Source organism: Phascolarctos cinereus, unplaced genomic scaffold, assembly GCF_003287225.1.
Source record: "Phascolarctos cinereus isolate Bilbo 61053 unplaced genomic scaffold, phaCin_HiC Scaffold_2;HRSCAF=192, whole genome shotgun sequence".
Lineage (NCBI taxonomy): Eukaryota > Metazoa > Chordata > Mammalia > Diprotodontia > Phascolarctidae > Phascolarctos > Phascolarctos cinereus.
Window position 1 is genome coordinate 273990410 of NW_027555625.1, and position 21674 is coordinate 274012083.

Here is a 21674-nt window from a genome sequence, read left to right on the forward strand (position 1 = left end):
TGGAGTGATTTGCTGTTTACTTCTCCAGCTCAGTTTACACATAAGGAAACAGGCAAACAGGGTTAAGTGACTTGCCCAGGGTCACACAACCAGTAAGGGTCTGAGGCTACAGTTGAACTCAGGAAGAAAGTACTAGGCCCAACACTCTGTTGGTCCAGTCATCTAGCTGCCCTCAAAGCACTGTTGATCCCTACAGTTCTATGCAGCTCTTAATCCATGATCCTAATAACAGCTATGCTTTAATGTTTGTAAAAGGTCATTTGATCCTCACGGTAACCCTTTTATGTAGGTGCTATTATTATATTCATTTTAGAGATAAAGAAACAGAGGCTGAGGGAGGGTAAGTGACTTGTCCAGGGTCACAAGCTTCGAAGTGTCTTGAGGGGAAACTTGAACTCCGGCTCTGTGGCTCCCAGTCCGCCACCACAGCCATCTCACTGCCCTCAAGAATGAAGTTGGTGTTGTGCTTAGCAGCTTTCGACTTTTAAAAAAAACGTTAGTTTTCGAGGATACGTAATCTTTCCGAACTTAACACAGGAGACAGAAGTTTATTAAATTATTTTGTTAATTTCGAAGAGTAAGAAGGGAGGCGGCAGGGAAATTCCCGTGGAACCACTCAGCAACCGCAGCTTCCTGGGGGGGGGGCCTCGTGGGGCACCGGCCCGGGAGGCCGAGAACAGCCCAGAGCTCGGGCCAGGCCGAACTGACCTTGGCTGCCTCGGGGCGTGGCGCCACTACGCCAGCCCGGGCCAGGAGTCAGGTGGCCCTCCCCTAGTCTTGGCTCCTCTCCTTCCGCCCCCCCCCCCCGCCTCCCTCCCTCCCGTGCCCATGAGCCGTCACTACGTTCCTCGGTTTCCGTAAAGCGCGGGGCTCTACCTGCCCCGGGGCCCTTCCCGCGACAACTTTTCCCCGGAGCTATTTTGGCTCTTCCCTTCTCCCGTCCAGCCCGCAGGGGTTTATGATCTCTAGAGGCGGAGGAGAGACGGTCAACGGCGCCGCCTGCGACCCCAGCCTGGAGGCGGGCGGCTCGGGCCTCCGCGGCTCGCAGCGGCCCGAGGCCCGTCGGGTCCCGCCCCGGGGCGGGGGGGCGGCCGCCGGCCCTGTGGCCGAGGCTCTTCCGCGCCGGCAGGGGCAGTAGCGGGAGCGAGCGGCGGGGAGGCGGGGAGCCGAGGAGCGCTGTCGCCGTCGCTGTCGTTTGGAGGAGGCTGCGCGGGCGGGAGCAAGGGAGGGAAGGAAGAAGGGAGGCAGCTCCCGGGCCTGCGAGGCGAGGCCAGGGCCCGGGGCCCAGGGCCGCCTTCCCCTCCGCACCATGCACTTGAGCGCTCCTGGCCAGCTCCGCACCTACACGGGCCTCAGCGGCCTGGCGCTGCTGGGCACCATCGTGAGCGCCTATCGCGCCCTCATGCAGCCCGAGCCGGGCCCCGGCGCCGGCCCAGGAGAGCCCGAGGCGCTCACGTCGCCTCAGCAGCCGCAGCCACCCCAGCCACCGCGGACCAGCGCCCCGCCGGGCCCCGGCGGCCCCCGGGCCCGGGACGTGGCCCAGTACCTGCTGTCCGACAGCTTGTTCGTGTGGGTGAGTGGGTGCGGGGCCGTGCGGAGGAGGTGGGTGGCTGGGTACGAGTGGGGGGAGGAAGGGGGTGGGGGCGGGGCTGGGAGAGGGGCGCCTGAGCTGGAGGAGATTGAACACTGTGTCACAGCTGTGGGGTGGGAGCCTTCATGTTTTAGGGGATCCAGAAGAGCGCCCCGCAAAGGAGGGCTTTGAGTACGTAAGGCAATCATCCCCGCACCCCCAGCACCCTCGGGAAAGAGGCAGGATTTCAGAGTGGGCAGTGGCAAGCGAGTTTATGAACGTAGGGGTCACAGGTCCAGTCTTGAGGACAGTAGAGTATTTTTGAGATCAGCTAGGTCCAACCTCTTCATTTGACAAATGAAGAAACTGAGGCCCGCCGAGGGTAACTGTACCTGTGGTCACAAAGGTAGTAAATTAGAAGCACAATTTGAACCCACATTCTTTTACTCCAACTCTATTGCTTCCATATGTGGATAGGAACTTTTTTTTCCCCTTGAGATAAGCCACATTTTGGGAGTTTTTTTTTTAAAGGAGCATGAATTTCAGAGGTTCTCAGCAATATAACTGTATTAATGAGCTTCCCAGAGTCAAGGAAGAGAGGATGTTAAGAGTTTTGATTTTGAGTGGATAAAGAATTTTAGACTTTTGAGTTTGGGCTTTCTTATTTCAGTATAAATAGGGCCCATTTTCTGTCTCATCGAAATAGTGTTCTTATCATTTACTGTCTAGCAAGGACCTGTTTGCATCTTTTGTTTTTTCTCTTTACTTAACCATTCAGTCAATATCCAGATAAAGGCAACATACACTTTAAAAATATAGCTTGTGCTGGCAAATGAGCCGAGAAAGGGATTAACAGGGCCATAAATAGGCAGAGTCTAGAAGAGGGGCATATCTGTATGTGATTTGTGTGAGGAAATAATATTGTACCAGCAGTTGATTCCAAACAAGTTGTGTGTGTGTGTGTGTGTGTGTGTTTGTTTGTGTGTTTTAACTATCTTAGCAAAGACAACTAAATGTTTCTTATGTAAACCATGCAGCACTGAGTAAAGTTACTCCAGGATTTGAGATTGTCAATTTAGTCATCACTCACTTTGCCAGTTTAGGTCAGTGTCAACCTCTTAGTGACTGTTAAACTGGTATCCAGAATCACTAAGGTGTGTGCAGTTTGTTCAAATTAATACCATTGTTTCAGCAAGAAACAGTGTGATTTAAAAACTTGAGTAGATTATGGAGTTATTCTTGTTATTATTAAATGAAAATTTCCTGACTTGCAAAGTTAGGGATATATGCAAGATAAGTAAAATTTCTACACGTGTTATATTGGGGCCATTTGTTCCACATAGCTCTAAAAGGTTTTTTCTCTTTCCTTTGTTACTTTGTAGCAGTATGCTATTTTTAGGATAGAAGTGGGGAAAGAACTCATTTCATCCCATTTAACTTTAAGTGAAATTAATTTTTTGTACTTTGTTTAATTTGAAAACTGCTTACTTTAAATGGGAAGAATGGAGTCTGGCAATTCTTTTAGGTTATAATGTTTTTGATATGTTTTTATTCTTTTCTTAAAACTTGAAGTATAAATAAGTCTTTGATAAGTACCTATTGTGCTTATATAACAGGCCACTGGTATTGTTTAATTATTTTTCCTAGGGGTTTCTTCTTACAGATCCACTGTTGAGATTCCAGTAGTCTAAAAATACGTTAATAAAATATTAGGTAAAGCCATGTGATTTTTTTGTGAGTTATCCTTTTTAAATTCTTTTCCTCCTCATTTTTCTGTCTAGTTTTTCAGTAGATGTCTCAGTTTGAGGTTTCCATTTCTTCTGTATGTTGATATATTTTTCATTTCTTGATCTCCTTTTTTCTCTGTCCTCTTTCTCTCATATTTCTTCTCTGCATTAATCTTGGCTTACTGCATTTCTCTTATCTTCTCACATATTGATTTGTGCTGGCCTTAATTTTTCATTTCTTATTCTTTTTATTCCTTACCTACTTTGTAATGCACTAGAACCTTACTGTAATGTTGTTCTGAGTTGAGAACAATTTGGTATAATATAATTCTGCCTTGGATCTTGTCCCAGAGGAGTTTGAGTTATTGAAGTGTCTAAAATATGTCTTATAATAAATTGGTCTTGTTTTTAAGATGTATCTATGGTATGGAATCCTAAAGACAGCAAGGTCAGTCTCCATGGTTCTTAGATTAATGGCTTCTTTGACTTGTTCTCTTATTCTTCTGTTTTACTATGGTTTTTTTTTCCTTATTGGTTTTCAGTGATCCCTAATTTCATCTGCTATTGTGTGCTATTTTGCATTGCCTGGCTTTCCCTTTCATAAAGGTAATAAGCACTATCATATTTTCAGATCATTTCTCTTAACTCTACTCTTCTGTTAATTTGACATTACAGTATTTTTTCAAGGCTTTTTGTATCCTGATAAGTACCTCTTGAACTATTCTCCAGGCCAGCTAAAAATTGTTAGTGTTTGTAATTTTTCAGTTTCTTTTTTTCTATGTACATTATATTTATTATCTCCTTTTTTCACTTTCCTTTCCTCTTATTATTTATTTATGGACGAAGGCCTGAAAATTTTTGAGAAAAGAACACAACTTTTACTTTAAAATATGAAACCAGTAAATGTAAAGATGCATTTTTGGTAGAAGCTTTAAGGGGAAAATTATAGGAAAAAAAAAGGGCATGAAAATAAAATAAAAAGTAAAATTCTAAAATAAATCCAAAGGTTTTCCATTTAAAATGGCCTAGTATTGAATATTCATAAATTTAAAATATTTTGAGTGAATGTTGAAAAGAAATTGACTTCTTGATTGAAAGCAGAGGTAACTAAGATATAAGATAAAATAATAACGATAATAATAATGACACAAATAATAGGTATACATGGGTAAATAATTCGGCAATAAAGAAGAAAGGAAAATTTCCCAACACTGTTTGGTGGAGAGTACATATAGACCTAAATACTTCTAGTGACCTAGGAAAGCCTATTAGGAAGGATGAGAAAGAGTATTGCCATTGATATAGGGGAAAAGTTTTTGTTTCTGATTCCTCAGGACTCTTTGAGGCATGAATGTGCAAAAGAGTAGTTGTTCAAACACAAGGCTTTAGTGGGAGGTAAATCACTTGTGGACTTGCATTTTGTTACTGGCAGGAAACCAAAAAATGTCCTAATTAATCTGTGATTCCAAGAAATAATTTCATATGATATAATCATGCATCACATGCTCACAAATAATCTCTCTTTGTTGGCTGAGTTTTAGTTTGCGATAAATACTTACGCAATAGTAATTTGGATCAACAGGTTGTTAGTACCCTCTTTCCTTTTCCTATTAGCTGATGCTGTGTCATAGAGAACTGCTGAGTTGATACTGATCCAAAGGGAAATCGGCATAAAGGGCCTTCATTAAATATAATCTAGTAAAATCCCCTTATTGGAGAGCCAGAGTGGTGAGGTGACTTGCACAAGGTCACATAGTAGAAGCAGAACTGAGACTCAAATCACGGTCTTTTAATCCTGAGCCCATTACATTTTCTGCTACACTATATGCATTGGCATTTATTCAACAGATTTGGGGTTCCTTGGAAACATTGTTTTTAGCTAATTCTGTTAAATTCCCAAGGGACAATTTTTTGTTGTTTGGTAAAAGAGCAGTCTATTAGCCTTATTATTTCTTTAAAAAAATTTAAAATTCATTAAATGGTTTATAATTCAAATATGGAAGTAAGTACAAGTATTTTTTGTTTTTTCAAATAATATTTAAAGTACTATTCAAGCTACAATATTTTACATATAGTTTTGACAAGAAACTTGTGTGTATTAGGCCCAAGTGTCCTGAATGATCCCAGGAATACCCATTTTACATGGAAGGAGTAAGAAAAGTATGGTTATTGAGGTACTTTGAGGAAAGTATTTGTGCCTGACAGATGCGAGAGTATCTTAGCATGTATATCTGTTCATGTCACTGAACTTGAACAGTTTCCATGATTATCCTATAAAGTAGGGTGATTGATGATTTTGTAGAATTTTGAATAATAGTGGAAACACTGAATTCTTGCAAATAGGAAAACTTCTTGTTTAGGCTGCCTGATTTCTGGTCTGTTACTATTCTGTGTAATGATGTAGAATTTAAAAACTAGATAAATTCATTGTCAGGCCTGTTTTTTATTACTTATTTTACTGAGTGGCTTGGGCATATTCAATGTGGTTAAAATTTTTTTTAGTTAAGAGTCTTCAGTTGCTAGCCCAGAAGAACTCGCTTGTGTGTTGCAAGTCATTCTCCAGTTGATAAATGGTCAAAGAATATGAACAGGCAATTTTCAGATAAAGAAATTAAAGGTATCGTATGAAGAAATGCTCTAAATCACTATTGATTAGAGAAATGCAAATCAAAACAACTCTGAAGTACCACATCACACCTATCAGATTGGCTGACATGACAAAACAGGAAAGTGATAAATGTTGGAGAAGGTGTGGGAAAACTGGAACACTAATGCATTGTTGATGGAATTGTGAACTGTCCAACCATTCTGGAGAGCAATTTGAAACTATGCCCAAAGGGCTATAAAACTGTGCATACTCTTTGATCCAGTAATACCACTTCTAAGTCGGTATCCCAAAGATATCATAAAAAAGGGAAAAGGACCCACATGTACAAAAATATTTATAGCAGCTCTTTTTGTGGTGGCCAACAATTGGAAGTTGAGGGGATGCCCATCAATTGGGGAATGGCTGAAAAGCTGTGGTATATTAATGTAATGGAATACTATCATTCCATAAGAAATGATGAGCAGGAGGAGAGAAAAACCTGAAAAGACATGATGTACTGGTGCTGAGTGAAGTGAGCAGAGCCAGTGGAACACTGTACACAGCAACGATAATGTTGTGTGATGACCAGCTTTGATAGACTTAGCCCTTCTCAGCAATGCAAGGATCTAAGATAGTTCCAAAAGACTAATGATGGAAAATGCTATCCACATCCAGAGAAAGAACTATAGAGTCTGAATGTAGATCGAAGCACACTATTTTCTCTCTCTTTTTTTTTGTTTGTTTTGTTTTGTTTCTTCTTTCTTGTGGTTTTCCTTTTGATTCTAATTCTTCTTTACAACGTGACTAATGTGGAAATATGTTTAATATGATTGTACACGTATGGTTTATATCAGATTGCATGCCATCTTAGGGAGGAGAGAGGGAAAGAAGGGGGAGAAAGTTTAAAACCAAAATCTTACAAAAGTGAATGTTGAAAACTAAAAAATAAATAAATATTTGAAAAAACAAAACAAAACAAAAACTGAAACTTACCATCTTGGTAGGCTATAGAATTAAGAGGTTAATTGACTTGCTTAGACCCACACAGCATTTATGTGTCAGATGTGGTGCTTGAATTCAGATCTTGGTTTTGAGGCTAGCTCACTCTTTAACAAATTAAGGAATTGGCCAAAAAGTAGACATAAAAGGGCATAATGACCATCAATAAGAATTTATTAAGTACCCATTTTATGCCAGATATTATATTAAGTGTGTGGGGGGGTGACTATTTACTAACAATCTCAAAAACATTTTTAAAATTGTTTAACCTTAAAGTAATTGAAGGTCTCTCTTCATCCTGTACTATCTTAAAATACATTTTAAGATAGAAAATATCTGGAGTTAAACTAACCTGACATACTTAAGACTCCAAAGTAAAACTACAAAATCTACAGAAATGAAGGAACACTTAAATAATTGAAGAGCTATTCAATCCTCAGTTATTGAGCCATGCCAGTAAAATAAAAATGATGATACTAAATTATTTTACAAATTTGCTTTCATGCCAATCAGACTAATAAAGGGATAATTTGTGAAACTAGATAAAATGATAAAAAATTCATTTGAAGAAACAAAAACTCTAAAATATCAAGGGAAACAATGGGAAAATGTAGAATGAAGGGATCATTGAACAATGTACCAAAGGTAACAAAATTAGAAGAGTATGAAGGGGAGTTACCTTTCACAATTGTAGATAGGAGGAAAATTTTTAACCATACAAGGTTGCATGAGCACAATCAATGCAGATAGAATAAGGAGGGAAACTCCTGAGAACTCTTTATCAAACATTTTTGACAAGTTATTAGACTTTTATGGCCAAATATATGGGGAATTGACACAAATATAAGACCGAGAGCCATTTCATCATGGTATGATAAAAAAATTTTTTTCAATAGAAACTACAGTAAAAAGAATGTTTTACATAAATAATAATGTGAAATAAAACCTGCTGAGTTTCACCTTAGGCAGTTAACAAGAATTTATTAAGCACTTATAGGCAACTAATTGGTGAAGTGGATAGAACAATGGACCTGGAGACATGGAGACCTGAGTTTAAATCCATCTTCATATACTTACTAGTGGTGTGACCCTGGGCAAAGTCACTTAATGCCTACCTCAGTTTCCTCAGCTGTAAAATGGGGATAATAATAGTACCTGCCTCCCACAGTTATTGTGAGTATCAAATGAGATGACATTTGTAAAGTATTTTGCAAATCTTAAAGTCTTATGTAAATGCCAGCCATCATAATGTGCCAAGGCACTATGCTAAGAAAGGTAAAAACATGGTTCCTCTTCTCAAGGAATTCATGTTCTCTTGGAGGAGACACCTTTAAAAAATTGCATGTATAAGATAAACAGTGTAAATGGAATGTAGTCTCAGAAGGAAGGTACTAGCTATGAGATGAACATGAAAGGCCTCCTGCAAAAGGTAGAATTTGAACTTTCTTGAAGGAAGCCAGGAAAGGAGAGCATTACAGGCAAACAGCCAGTATAAAGAAGTGGAGTGTTGTATGTGAGGAACGGCAAGAATGAGGGGAGCAAAGTGTACAAAGACTGGAATGGTAGGAAGGGGGTGGCTGTGAAAGCCTTTAAAAGCCAAGGAGAGGATTTAATGTGAAGTAATTTGAAGTAATTTTGGAAGTAATATGAAGCTACTGGAATTTATTGAGTGGGGCTCAATGGAAATGAATGAATGAATGAAGAAATCATTCATTATGCACTTACTGCATGTAAAATGCTGTGTTAAGCCTTGGGAATACAAATAAGAAAGCAAGACAGTGCCTTCCTGTCTTCAGTGAGCTCATATTCTGATGGGGGAGACAACACATGGAAGGTTCCAACTGCAAGTCAATAATAACTATTATAATGACAATAATTATAATAATGATAATAGCTAATATTTATATAGTGCCTACTATGTTCCAGGAATTGTACTCAGCACTTTACAAATACTATCTCATTTGATGCTTACAACAACCCTGTGAGGTAAGTGTTGTTATTATCCCCATTTTTATATTTGAGGAAACCGAGGCAAACAAAAGTTAAGTGACTTACCCAGCATCACAGAGCTAGTAAATGTTTGAGACTTGAACTTCCTGACTCCAGTTCCAGCACTCTATCCACTGTGCCATCTATCTGCCTCAAGTCAGATGGTCTTTAGGATGCGGTGGCAAAACAGGTGGTAATGTCTCTTCTTTAATGCCTTGCCATTGATAAAATCATGTCAGTTTCTGATGTTAAACTGTTTGACAGTGCTAAGAACTTTGGTGACAAGGGCTTTCATTTTTGGGTCTTTCAAAGGTGTGGCAGTAGCACCTGCAGGAACAGCAGTTCTCTGGCTGCATTTTTACAAGGGTTGCCTCCCAGGATGATGGACAAGGGCACTGGGCTAGAAGCAGTACTAGTCCCAAGCTCTTCGACTAGGGTCCTGGGCTATTTATCAAGATATGAGAGGAGATGGTCAAGGTGTTGGTGGCAGATTGACTTGTCTGGTACACACTGCCTCCTGTTTCTCCCTCAACCTCTGCAAATGGCAAATATGACCAAAACAAAACAAAACAAAACTGAAACTGGCTGTGGGAGACAAGCACACTAATAAGCTGTTGGTGGAACTATGAATTCTTCCAGCCATTCTGGAAAAAAAAATATTGAATTATCAAGTCAATAACCAGTTAGCACATTTACTGTGTGCTAGACACTGTGCTAAGAATTGCACAAAAAAAGCGACTAAACTATTCATACTTTTTGACCCAGCAATCCCAGTACTTGATATTTTCCTCCAAGGAAGACAGAGAAAAGCCTTATATATACCAGAATATTCTGTGATAAGCCAAGAACTGGAAACCAAGTGGGTGTCCATGCATTGGGGAATGTTTGAAGGAACTGTGGAAAATGAGTGTAATGGAATATTATTGTGCAATAAGAAATGATGACTATGAGGACTTAAGAAAACATGGGAAATTTTGTATGAAGTTGCAAAATGACATAAGCAGAACCAGGATAACAACATCCACAATCACTACGCAAATGTAAATGAGGCAGTATGGATAGAGAACCAGCCTGAGATAGTCCCTCCTCCTGCTTCTGCTCCCTCCCCTCCATTCATACTGGCTTTGTCACTCTTGACAAGTCTGTCTTTTGTTGTGGGGGTGGGTGGGCATGGGCAGGTTGGTGACCTAGTGAAAAGAATGCTGAACTTGAAGTCAGAAGAATTTAAATCTTGCTTCAAACACTAGTTATGTGACTGTGGGCAAGTCACTTAACCTCTGCCTCAGTTTCCTCATCTATAAAATAGATGGGTTGGATGCCATGGCCTCAGAGATCTTTTCTCCTTTTGAATCTATGATCTTATGAAAGTGACACTAAAATCAAGCTGAGTTTTGAGTAACTGAAAAGCTAGTGGTTCTGGAGAATCACACTTCTCTCCTTGTGACTGAAAGATACTGTACAACAGGAGCAGAGAACTGCATGCACTGTTAGATGTTGTCACTCTAAAGGCTGCTTTTGCTGAATTGTTTTTCTTTGTTACAAGATAAAGTCTCGGTGGGTGTGAGGAAATATCTAGAAATGAAGCATCACCAAAACTTTCATAGGATTCCCTTTCTAGTGTCATCAGACTATATCTTTCTAAACCTTTTTCTGAAACCTACAGAATGGTGGAATGTTAGGGTTGAATTAGAGATTATAGTGCTTTCATTTTAAGGGTAGGCAATTGAGACTCAGAGAAGGGGAGGGACTTACCCATGGCTGCCTATTGGCAAGATGTTTTCAATTTCATTTAACTAGGTCATAAGCAGCATTGAGTACCCATTCATTTTCTATTTTTGCAACCCAAAATGTATGTAAATCTGGTATCGAACTTTTAGATAGGAGGATCTTTATAGTTTCTGGCAAGATTTTGTTTATAATCATGATTTGTGGCCTGGTATGTGTTGTATAACACCCATGATTTGATTGTGCTCTAAAGAAGAGAAAATTCTTTCTTAAAGAATCTTGTTACATTTAGGCATTTGTCACAGTTTGGCTAGACATTTAGAAAGCTGTGGATTTTGGATGGTGATATTTATTTTGATTAAAATAACTCATTTTTCTCACGGTCTGGTCCAGGTGGTCAGAGGTGAGACTGCCATAGTTTATTCTGCCTCACTTAAGTATGTTTGGGGAACATGGTTTTACATATTTGAATTTTTCTGGTTAATTAAACATTTGTAGGGGTAGCTAAGTGGCACAGTGGGTAGAATGCAAGGCCTGGAGTCATTAAGACTCCTCTTCCTGAGTTCAAATTTGGCTTCAGACACTTAGTAGCTAGCTGTGTGACCCTGGGCAAGTCATTTAACCCCGTTTGCCACAGTTCCTCATCTGTAAAATGAGCTGGAGAAGGAATCTAGTGTCTTTGCCAAGGAGTCAGACATAACTGAAAAATGACTAAACAAAAACATTTTTAGCTTTAGAACTTTTTTTGTTTGTTTCAACTCAGGGTTATGAGTTAAAAAGGACCTTAGAGATGATCTGCTTCAGTCCTCTTATTTTAAAAATGTAAGGGCTAGTGAGGACAAATGCTTTGTCCAAAGTTATACAGATAATAAAGTCGTGAAGCTAGAATTCAAACCATAGATTTTTTTGTCTCCTAATTTAGTGATCATTCCAGAACACCACAGCTTTCTCTGGGAAAATATACATTGAGTTCCAAACACAACCATCTTTATATGTCATTTGGAACATAACCACCTATTGCTTATGGAACCAATTTGTAGTTGTGGACAGGCTTATAAATGATGTGACTTTGTTTCCTACTGATAGAAGATTAAGAGAGGCCAGACTTTATCTTCTCTGAATCACCTTACCCTCAACCACCACGTGTTTGTTTTGATAACACCCTGTTTCGTCAGTGTAAAGGTGGGCTGTAGTATGCCTTGATAAATCAATGAAGTAAGAACAAGTTTCAATCCAGGAATTATTTGTTAAGACTTTGAAATTAAGTGTAAGAAGCCCTTAGAGGAACTGGAGTAACTTGAAGGCATTGACTAAGGAAACTTAGTGGAGCACTGTCTGTCTTCTATAAAATACCCAAATCCTAGTGAACTGAAAATGAGTGAGAAAGAGGAGAGCATTCCAACTGACCCACCTGAGAAGGAATTGCTCCAGGGGAGGAGAACCCTGCAGTTTCATCCTTGGTCTCCTTTCCTTGCTTTCCTCACTTTGGCTGGAGGAGGACCTTTAGAGTTTTGCAAGGTCTACAGGATTTTGGACTTTTTATCTTCCCATAGACATAGGAGAGTTAGTGTTTTCTGCATTGGGAGCCGAGGCCAGACTGGATGCAGATTCATAGCTCTACAAAGATCTCTGCAAAGAAGCTACCCTGTCCCTAAGGGGTATTTCTTGAGTGCCCCACTAAGTAGAATAAAAGACTTCCAGGAACTTTGTGCTTTCTAACCTTGTTCCCCTAGTTCCTCTGGATTCTGTGTGTACTGGTGGGAGAGTCTGTCACAGACTTTTAGATGTTTTGTGACAACTATATACCACCTTGGTAAATACCTCTTTTATAAAAGCTGGTAAGTCTGACTGATTACAGTCAACCCACAGTCATTTCAGGAAACACACCGATTGGGTTCATGAGTTATATGGTATATGAAATCCTATCCCCCCAACCTCTTAGGGCTACCACCAGAGCCCTGAGGGCATGGAGTAGTTGACTCTAGGGACCCATATCCTATATTATTGTGTTCTACAATGGAGATGCTTTGGAATACTTTATGAACTGACTATGATAATAGTACATATCCTAGAACTTGGTTTTTTGAACCACATGCCTTCTATCAACTTGCTTTCAGTCTCTTCTTCTTCAAAGTACAATGAAGAATGACCTTATAAAAAGTATAACATGGTTGAAATGAGCTTCATGTAGATTGTATGGTTGTGTTTTTTCTAAATAAAATCATTATTCTCCTTTTTTTTTTTTGCTAGGCAGTGGGGTTAAGTGACTTGCCCAAGGTCACACAGCTAGTAAATGTTACGTGTCTGAGGCTGAATTTGAACTCAGGTCCTCGTGAATCCAGGGCCAGTGCTCTATCCACTGCGCCACCTAGTTGCCCCTTAAAATCATTATTCTGATTGTTTTAATTATGTCCTTTGGATTTTTCTGTAGCATTTAAAAAAATTTCAGTAATACTGTGTCATTTCTGTCTTTTTTTAAAGCTTCTTCTGTCTTTTTTAAGTTTGTGGATTGAATATGGAGGAAAAAAACATTAGATTTAGAGCCAGAAGTTAACCTGGATTGCAATCTTGGTTCATTTATTTACTGGCTAGATAACCTTGGTCAAATCATTTAATCTTTTTGAGCCTCAGGTTCTTCCATTGTAAAATGGAAATGTGATTGTGGCGTTATTTATACTTTCTAACCTCACAGAGTCAAACTTTAATGAGAATCTTTGGAAAGGGCTTTAACAGTTATAAATCGCTATGTAAATGTCAGTTGTAGTACAGTGTGTGTATGTGTGTGTGTGTGTGTGTGTGTGTGTGTGTGTGAGAGAGAGAGAGAGAGGGGGGGGAGAGAGAGAGAGAGAGAGAGAGAGAGAGAGAGAGAGAGAGAGAGAGAGAGAGAGAGAGAGAGAGAGAGAGAGAGAGTCTTATCCCCCTACCAACTTCATTGTAAGACAGGGATCTTTTATTTTTCATTCTTGTGTCCCCAGTACCTAGCACAGTGCCATGTACAAGATAGGGACTTAATGTAAATGAGATAGAATTATTATCCCTTAATTTTTCAATAATAAAGAATGGTAGGGAGAAGCCCTACCATTTTAATGACTATAGGAATTGTTTTTAGTCAAGACTTAATGTTTATTAGGTGTCAGAGAATTTATGCTGGGAAGAAACTAGGAAAAATTTGGTTGGGACATTACTCCCCCCTCCTCCCCAACATTAAAGAACCCAGACTGAAAAGAAACTGGGCATGCTATCACTGGAGCAAAGCCTTTAGTTAGAGCTCAGTATTAAATCAACTTTAGAGGATTCACACTGGAGAGAAACTCTATAAACATAGTGAATTCAGGGAAGTCTTTCAGGGTGCTGTTGAGTCTTTTTACCCATAAGCTATTAAGAGGCTTTAATTTTGAAACCCATACCCAACTTTACCCCTTTCTTCCTTGTTTGATTCTGTCTTCCTTCTTTTGGCATTTCTCTTTTTCTTGTCTTTTTTTTTTTTTGGCCTACGTTTCTCTATTTTTCTGCCCTAATGTTCAGTGCTTGGCTTTTATAGCTATCATCATCATCATCGAGAGCATTATGTCCTCCTTTTGTTGGATAAACTAAGTTCTAGCATTATGTCTTCAAAGAGAGGCCTTGGGTTCAAATTTTGAGACAGCCACCTTCTGCCTTCTTGATCTTGAATGAGATATCTTATCTCACAGAACCTTAAATTTTCTCATTGGTTGAACTAGATGATATCTTAACTCTTCTTCAACTACAAATTCTGTGACTCTTTGTTTTGTAGATGTGTCTTATGATATGTTTGACAAAATGTATCTATGATTCTCTAAGGCCTCTTCATTGATTTCTAGTTTTCCCTTGTTCTGGTTATATAGGATTAAGAGATAACAGATGTACAACTGGAAGGGAGCTTATAGACCATCTGCATCTCATTTTACAGAGGAGGAAACTGAAGTTCAGGAGAGTTAATTTACTTTCCCAACCTTTTCCTTTCTTTTCCATCTTTGAGCCCTCTCTGAAATCAGGTTCTCCACCCCTCCCCCAATACTCAAAGTGATTCCCAGATCTCTCTCTCCATGTGTAGTCTCTCTCTCCTGAATTCTAGTTCTGCATTGCCAAATACTATTAAGGACTTCTCAAACCGATGATCCTCTAGGTACCTCAAACTCAACATGTCCAAAACAGAACTCATTATCCCCCCTTCATCCTTTTGTCTTCCAAACTTCCTTATTGCTCTTGAAGACATCATCATCATCATCATCATCATCATCATCATCATCATCATCATCATCATCCTCCTGTTCACTGAGGCCCACAATGTCGGTTATTACCATACATATTGCCAGATGTTGTCATTTCTAGCTTTACAACATCTCTCATGTATGTCCCTTTCTCTCCACTCATTTAGCTACAACCCGAGTTTAGGCTTTCCCCACCTTTTATTCAGTCTATTACAGTGGCCTTTTAACTGGTCTTCCTGCCTTAAGTCTCATCTCACTTCAGTCCATAATCCACTCAGCTGCCAAGATGTTTATTCTCAAATGTAAGTCTGATCATATCACCCCCTGATAAGTGAATTTCAGTGGCTGTCTATTATTTCCAGGATCATGTATCGACTCCTTTGTTTGGCATTTAAACTTTTTCATAACATGGACCCTTCCTGCTTTTTAAAACTTATTTCACTCTACTCTCTTCTATGTATTCTTACGTTACTCAGATGTCTTTCTTCACACCTGTCTTAGATGAAGAGGTAGTCCTTCTCCTTGCCTAGACTAACTTTTTTATGTGCACAAATGATTCCATTCCATCCTTTTTCAAGAGATTGCCTCCTCTATCTTCCCTGCTCTGCCTCTTATCTCTCTTTTCTTCCTGTCTACTAGATTGTATCCCGTGATATAAACATGCCCATGTCTCCTCCATCCTCAAAAACCCTTCACTTGACCCATCCATTTATAGGGTGATCTGTCATTTTATATCTTTTCTTCCTTTTGTGACTAAACTCCATGAAAAGGCCATCTTTAATTGGTACCTCTATGTCTTCTTCTTTCACTCTCTGCTGTCTGGCCCAACCTTTTCAAATGAAACAACTCTCCAAAATTATCAATGAACTCTTAAATGCCAAATCTAATAGCATCTTCTCAATTCTCATCTTCCTTGACCTTTCTTTAGTCTCTGACACTGTCAATCATCCCTTCTTCTTGATACTTTCTTCTCTCTGTGTTTTCATGTCACTGCTCTCCTGGTTCACATACCTATCTGACTATACCTTCTCTGTTTCCTTTGCTGGATCTTTATCCAGGTTTCTTCTGCTACTTTTGCTTTTCTCCAAAGGCTCTGTCCTGGGCCCTCTTCCATTCTCCCTCTATACTATTTCACTTGGTGATCTTATCAGCTGCCATGGAAATGCAGATGATTTTCAGATATGTTTATCTAGCCCTAACCTCTCTCCTGACCTCAAGCTTCACACTTGCAACTGCCTATTGGACATCTTGAACTGGATGTCCTGTGGACATCTTAAACTCAACATGTCCAGAAATGAACTAATTGTCTTTTCCCCTAAGCTCTCACCTCTGCTTGAGTTTCCTATTACTGTCAGGGGTACCACCATCCTCTGAGTTATCCACACTCACAACTGAGGTGTCATCTTCAACTCCTCAGTCTCTCTTACCCACCATATCCAATCAGTTGCTGGGTCCTGTCATTTTTACCTTTAAAACGTCTCTCATTTAAGTCCTCTTCTGTCCTCTGACAGTGCCACCATCCTGGTGCAGACCCTCATTCCCTCACCCCTGGACTATTGCAGTAGCCTGCTGGTTGGCCTTCAAATCTCTCCAATCCAATCCATCTTCCACTCAGCTTTCAGATTAATCTTTCTAAAGCACAGGGCTGACTGTGTCACCCCCCTATTCAGTCAACACCAGTGACTCCCCATTACTTCTAGGTTGAACGTAAAATCCTGTTTGGCTTTAAAAACCCACCACAACCTGGCCCTGCCTACTTTTCCAAGTCTTCTTACACTTTCTTTTTACAACTCCCCCCCACCCCGCCACATCATTAGATCCAGTGACACTTGCTATTCCTCACATAATGACACTCCTATCTCACATGTGTGTGTGTGTGTGTGTGTATACATATGTGTATATATATACACACATATATTTGTGTGTGTGTGTATGTATGTGTGTATATACACACTGTTTGTAATTGTTGTCTTCCAATTAGACTGAGAAACCCCTTGAGACAAGAGGCTATTTTTTGCCTTCAATAATAATAACCCCCATGCCTGGAATGTTCCATCCCTTAACTTGTGCCTCTTAGTTTCCCTGACTTCTTCCAGACTGTCAAGACTCAATGCAAATCTCACCAACTCCAGAAGGCCTTTCTGGTCACTCAAGCTGCTGATGCCTTCTCTTCTCAAAGACCCCTCTGTCAATTCTGTATAAACAATGTCTTCTTCCATTATAATGTAATTTCATTGAGGTCAAAGTTATTTTTGCTCTTCTTTGTATTTCCAGAGTTTTAGCACAGTGTCTGGTTGACTGACTACATTCTACTGCCAGGTTAATCTATTACAGCTATAATCGTATTTTATTACTTTTCTCTTCCCCCAGAGAACATCAGTTCATCATTGTTTATTGAGAAATTTCTTAGCTTGGCATTTAAGGCCAATGTAGCTTAAATGTACCTTTACAGAGCAGCTAGGTGGTGCAATGGTTAGTGTCAGGGCTAGAGTCAGGAAGATCTGATTTCAGATACAGCCTCAGATACTTACTGGGTGTGTGACCTTGGGTGAGTCACTTAACCCTGTTTGGCTCACTATTCTCATCTGTAAAATAAGTTGGAGAAGGAAATGGCAAACCACTACAGTATCTTTGCCAAGACAACCCCATGAAGAGGTCGGACATGACTGAAAATGACAAAACAACACTTGCAGGATTAAGTTTCTAACCAAATGAAATGCGTTCTTTCCTGTAAACAGATTCTCTCCCTTTGTCATTGTTCTCAATACTAGAAATGATTCATTTGCTTTATCCCTTCACTTTAACTTAAAGACTCAGCTCAGATGCCACCTTTAGGAAATCTTCCTTAGTCTTAGAAAAATGTTTTCCCTCTGTCCTTATAACATACTTTTAAAGCTCTCCTATGTACTTACTGTATTCTTTTGTCCTGCAATTATTTTTATACATGCCTTATCTTACTTTCTTAAAGACTCAGCTGAAGCTGTAGCTTCTACATGAAGCCTTTTTTGATCCTCCTCAGTTGCTAGTGCCTTCCCTTCCAAAACTACATTACAATAATTCTATATATATGCTTAAATATATGTACCATGTTATTTCCCTTGATAGAAGGGAAGCTTCTTGAGGGTAGAGACTTTTTTTTTGGTATCACTATCAGTTAACATAGTACTGGCATCTAATAGGTGCTTAATAAATGTTGATTGATCTTCCCTGTTATCATGTAAGGTCTTAGAGGGCAGGACTGTTTATTTTTGTATCACAGTGTTTAATTTTTATATCATAATGCCTGGTACGTTGTACATAGAGAAGGCATTTAATAAATGCTAAACTGAATTGATTTTCAACTTCTTGGAAATTATGGCTGAATTTCCTACTACCAAGTCTTTGATATTGCTTTTTATCTTTTCAGCAGGAGAAATAAAATTTGTTCCTCTCTTGGGTTTATGTGCAGGTATTGGTAAATACTGCTTGCTGTTTCTTGATGTTGGTGGCCAAGCTAATCCAGTGTGTCGTATTTGGTCCTCTTCGAGTTAGTGAGAGGCAGGTAAGTGATTTATATGCATAACAACACAGGTAGGGCAGTAACACTAGCTGTCTAGTAACCAGATATGTGTGTGTGTGTGTGTGAGATTTTTTTGAGATTTAAGGTAGGTGAATATTCTTAAAGATCACATTTTAGAGAATGCAATTACTCAAGAAATTTTTTTGTATCAAAACAGTAAGAATCTCAGTTTGTCTCTTATTAGATTAGATTTATTTATCAGCTTATATTTATTTATTTATTTATTTATTCACTCATTCGCCCATTTATTTGTTCGTTCATTCATTCATTCATTTATTTGATTACAACTTTCTTTTTTATCTGCTTATGATTCCCGGGAGGTATATATAGGTAGCGTCTGCTGGTAGCGTCTGCTGTCTAAAATAATTCTTCCCACCTTACAGTTGTGGGATGCAGTGGGTATTTATAGAGAATGGTTTGTCTCTAGAAAGGGGTTCAGAATGGTCTTCTTCGAAAAAAGGACCTTTTAAAGAAAAAACAACTCACTATTCCATTAATTAAACACTGGATCCTATTAGTAAATAAACAGATACAGTGGCTTACTTAACTTCTGTTAAATTTTAGGTGTCGCACTGCTCCTTTTACCATGGAGTGTTTTCAAATAGAATTCCTAGTTCTATCTTTTCCAGACCCTTTGGAATTTTAATCCCATGTGATAAACGTAAGTGGCTTGGTGTAAGCAGCAACGTACCATGGTGAAAAAATTGTTGGATTTTGGATCAGTAAAATCCTGACTCTGCCACTTGCTTCCTGTTTGGTCTCTGGCAAGTCACTTTATTTCCCTGGGGCTCAGTTTCCTCATCTATAAAATGAAGGTCTTTGACCAAATGTTTAGCCTCTAGTCTAGCCTTTTGTGAACTGCAGCATTAGTAAATGTGATAGCTTTTGGAGAGTCTTATGGGCTGCCATTTTAAAACTAAAATAGGATTATGACAAGGTTAAGCCCCTGGATTCTAAGGAGGACTACAGTTATTTTTTTCATTCCCCCTAAAGTCTTTACATTAGAGAATTAGCACTTGCTACTAAAGTTCAGGCAGCAGAGTGACCTAGTGGATAGAGTGCCAGACCTGGAGTCAGGACTCATCTTCCTTAGTTCAAATCCAGCTTCAGACACTTACTAGCTCTGTGACCCTGGGCAAGTCATCTAACCTTGTTTGCCTAAGTTTCTTTCTCTGTGAAATGAGCTGGAGAAGGAAATGGCAAACCACCGTAGTATCTTTTCCAGGAAAACCCCAAAAAGGGATCACAAATAGGTGGACATAACTAAAATGACTCAATAACAACAAACAATGTCAGCCATGGTGGTCCCCCCCACAGGGCCAATGGAATACATAGTTTATTGCAGACTATAATGGCCATTTTTATACTTATTTTCCTCCCAATAAACACTTGATTTGTTGGATAGAAATTAGTTACATTTGAAAGGAAATTAGGAAGGCTTAGGTCAGTTTGCTGTCCACATGGAACCTTAAACTGGTATAGTGTTGAATCCATGTGTGATATTGCTTTTGTTTTTAGGGTGATACATGAAGAGAGTCAGCTAAATCTCCCCTTTTCTCTTTCTCCTCCCAATGTTACTTATCCTCTTTGTTGTATTTGAGTCTGATGATGAATTCTTAGAAGTGTGACCATTTAAAAAGAAAAGTGTGAACATAGAGGGCTTTAGCGATAGTCTCTACTGTGTAGAGTGAATACTGAAAGAATGTATTTGTCATCCAAAACCATTTTTATTTTATTTTTTCTATTTTTTAAACATTCATTTAAAGTTTTTTTTGAGTTCCAAATTCTCTCCCTTCTTCCTATCTCTCCCCCAGCCATTGAGAAGGCAAGCAGTATATCAGTTGTACATGTGAAGTCATACAGAACATATTTCCACATTAGTCATATTGCCAAAAAAAAGCCCCAAAACAATAAAAAACAAAAAACATAAAGAAAGTGAAAAAAGTATGCTTCAATCTGAATTCAGAGTTCATCAGCTCTCTCTCAGGAGGTAGATAGCATTTTTCAGTATGGATCCTTTGGAATTCAGCACTATAGTTATAGATTTGTCACTTCTACAGATACTTTTCAGGTTATTAAGAGTCTGAGAATTTCTTTGTATGGTTGGTTACCTTGTCCTGTGTAAATGTGATATATTATAGATCATATAATATGGCCGATTTTATAATTAGTCTTACCAAAAGGCTTTTTTTTTTCCTTGGCTAGGAACTATCCAAAACAAATTAGGTCATAATGACCTTTACTCTCTAGGAACTTATGAAGGGGAGAGTGTAATATCGAACTCAAAGATATTAAGTGTATGTATAATCAGACGAATTATTATCAGATAGAATAATAGGGTGTTAGAGATGAAAGGGACCTCAGATATTACTTAGTCCAGTTCCCTTTTTTAAAGATGAAGAAACTGAGGCCTGCAGTAAAAAGTTTCAGAATAAAAGTTCATGTGTAAGCAAAGGGCCAGCCTGGTAGAACATTATCATAGACTTAGAAGTATAAAGGAACTTACATATTAACTACTCTTACCCCCTCATTTTTACAAATGAGGAAACTGAGGACCAGAGAGATTAAGTAATTTTCCCATGAATTTGAAACCAGTGAGTTAAGAGGGTGTGTGAAGAGATAGTATGATAGAGTAGATAAGAGTGTTGATCTTGGGAGTCAGGAAGATCTGGGTTCAAGTCCTGCTACCAATATAACTAGCCATGTGATCATAGGCAAGACTTGAACCTTTCTGAGCCTTCACTTTCCTCATCTATAAAATGGGAATACATGTCATGCCTACCTCACAAGTTTGTCATTTAGTATAATCAGAGGTGTGTTGGAGCTAGCTCATACTGCTTGTAGGAACTGATTGTTCAGTTTTTAGTAGGAGCATTTACACCTTTAAAACTGGCAGACCTTACAAATCTGGACTTGATTTGTTGATTGTCTAGAGTTGAGAAAATGGTGGACAAAAATGTTAGTAATGCAGATTAAACTTTAAAGTGTTATGCATTTCTGGAGAGCCTCTTGTTAAACATTTATCAGCATACCCCTGAGTAGTACCACTCTAATATTTGAAATATTTGGAAACTGAAGTCCAGAGAGGTAAGCTGATTTTGCAAGGTCACACAGCTAGTAGATGGCAGTCAGGACTTAAACACAGGTCTTCTAAATTCAAGTCCACTGTACTTTCCATCAAAATCTAGCATACCATTTTGCCTCAGTAAGTAACACTGAATAAAAGTTTTCTGTAGTCCATTCTGAAAACCTAGTGATTCTATAGTTATTTCTTGAAAAATGAAAT

General features: G+C 39.1%; 1 protein-coding gene across 3 annotated transcripts in view; it reads left to right on the plus strand.

Annotated features, from left to right (window-relative positions):
- Window positions 1-1339: 1339 nt before the first annotated feature.
- The window catches only part of AMFR (autocrine motility factor receptor), a 60134-nt gene continuing 39799 nt past the window's right edge, over window positions 1340-21674 (plus strand). For all 3 annotated transcript variants that reach the window (XM_020965564.2, XM_020965562.2, XM_020965563.2), the window contains exons 1-2: window positions 1340-1573; window positions 18278-18370. In XM_020965564.2, coding sequence (XP_020821223.1) covers window positions 1403-1573; window positions 18278-18370 — 264 coding nt within the window. In that variant the 5' untranslated portion in view covers window positions 1340-1402. The remainder of the gene's footprint in view (window positions 1574-18277; window positions 18371-21674) is intronic.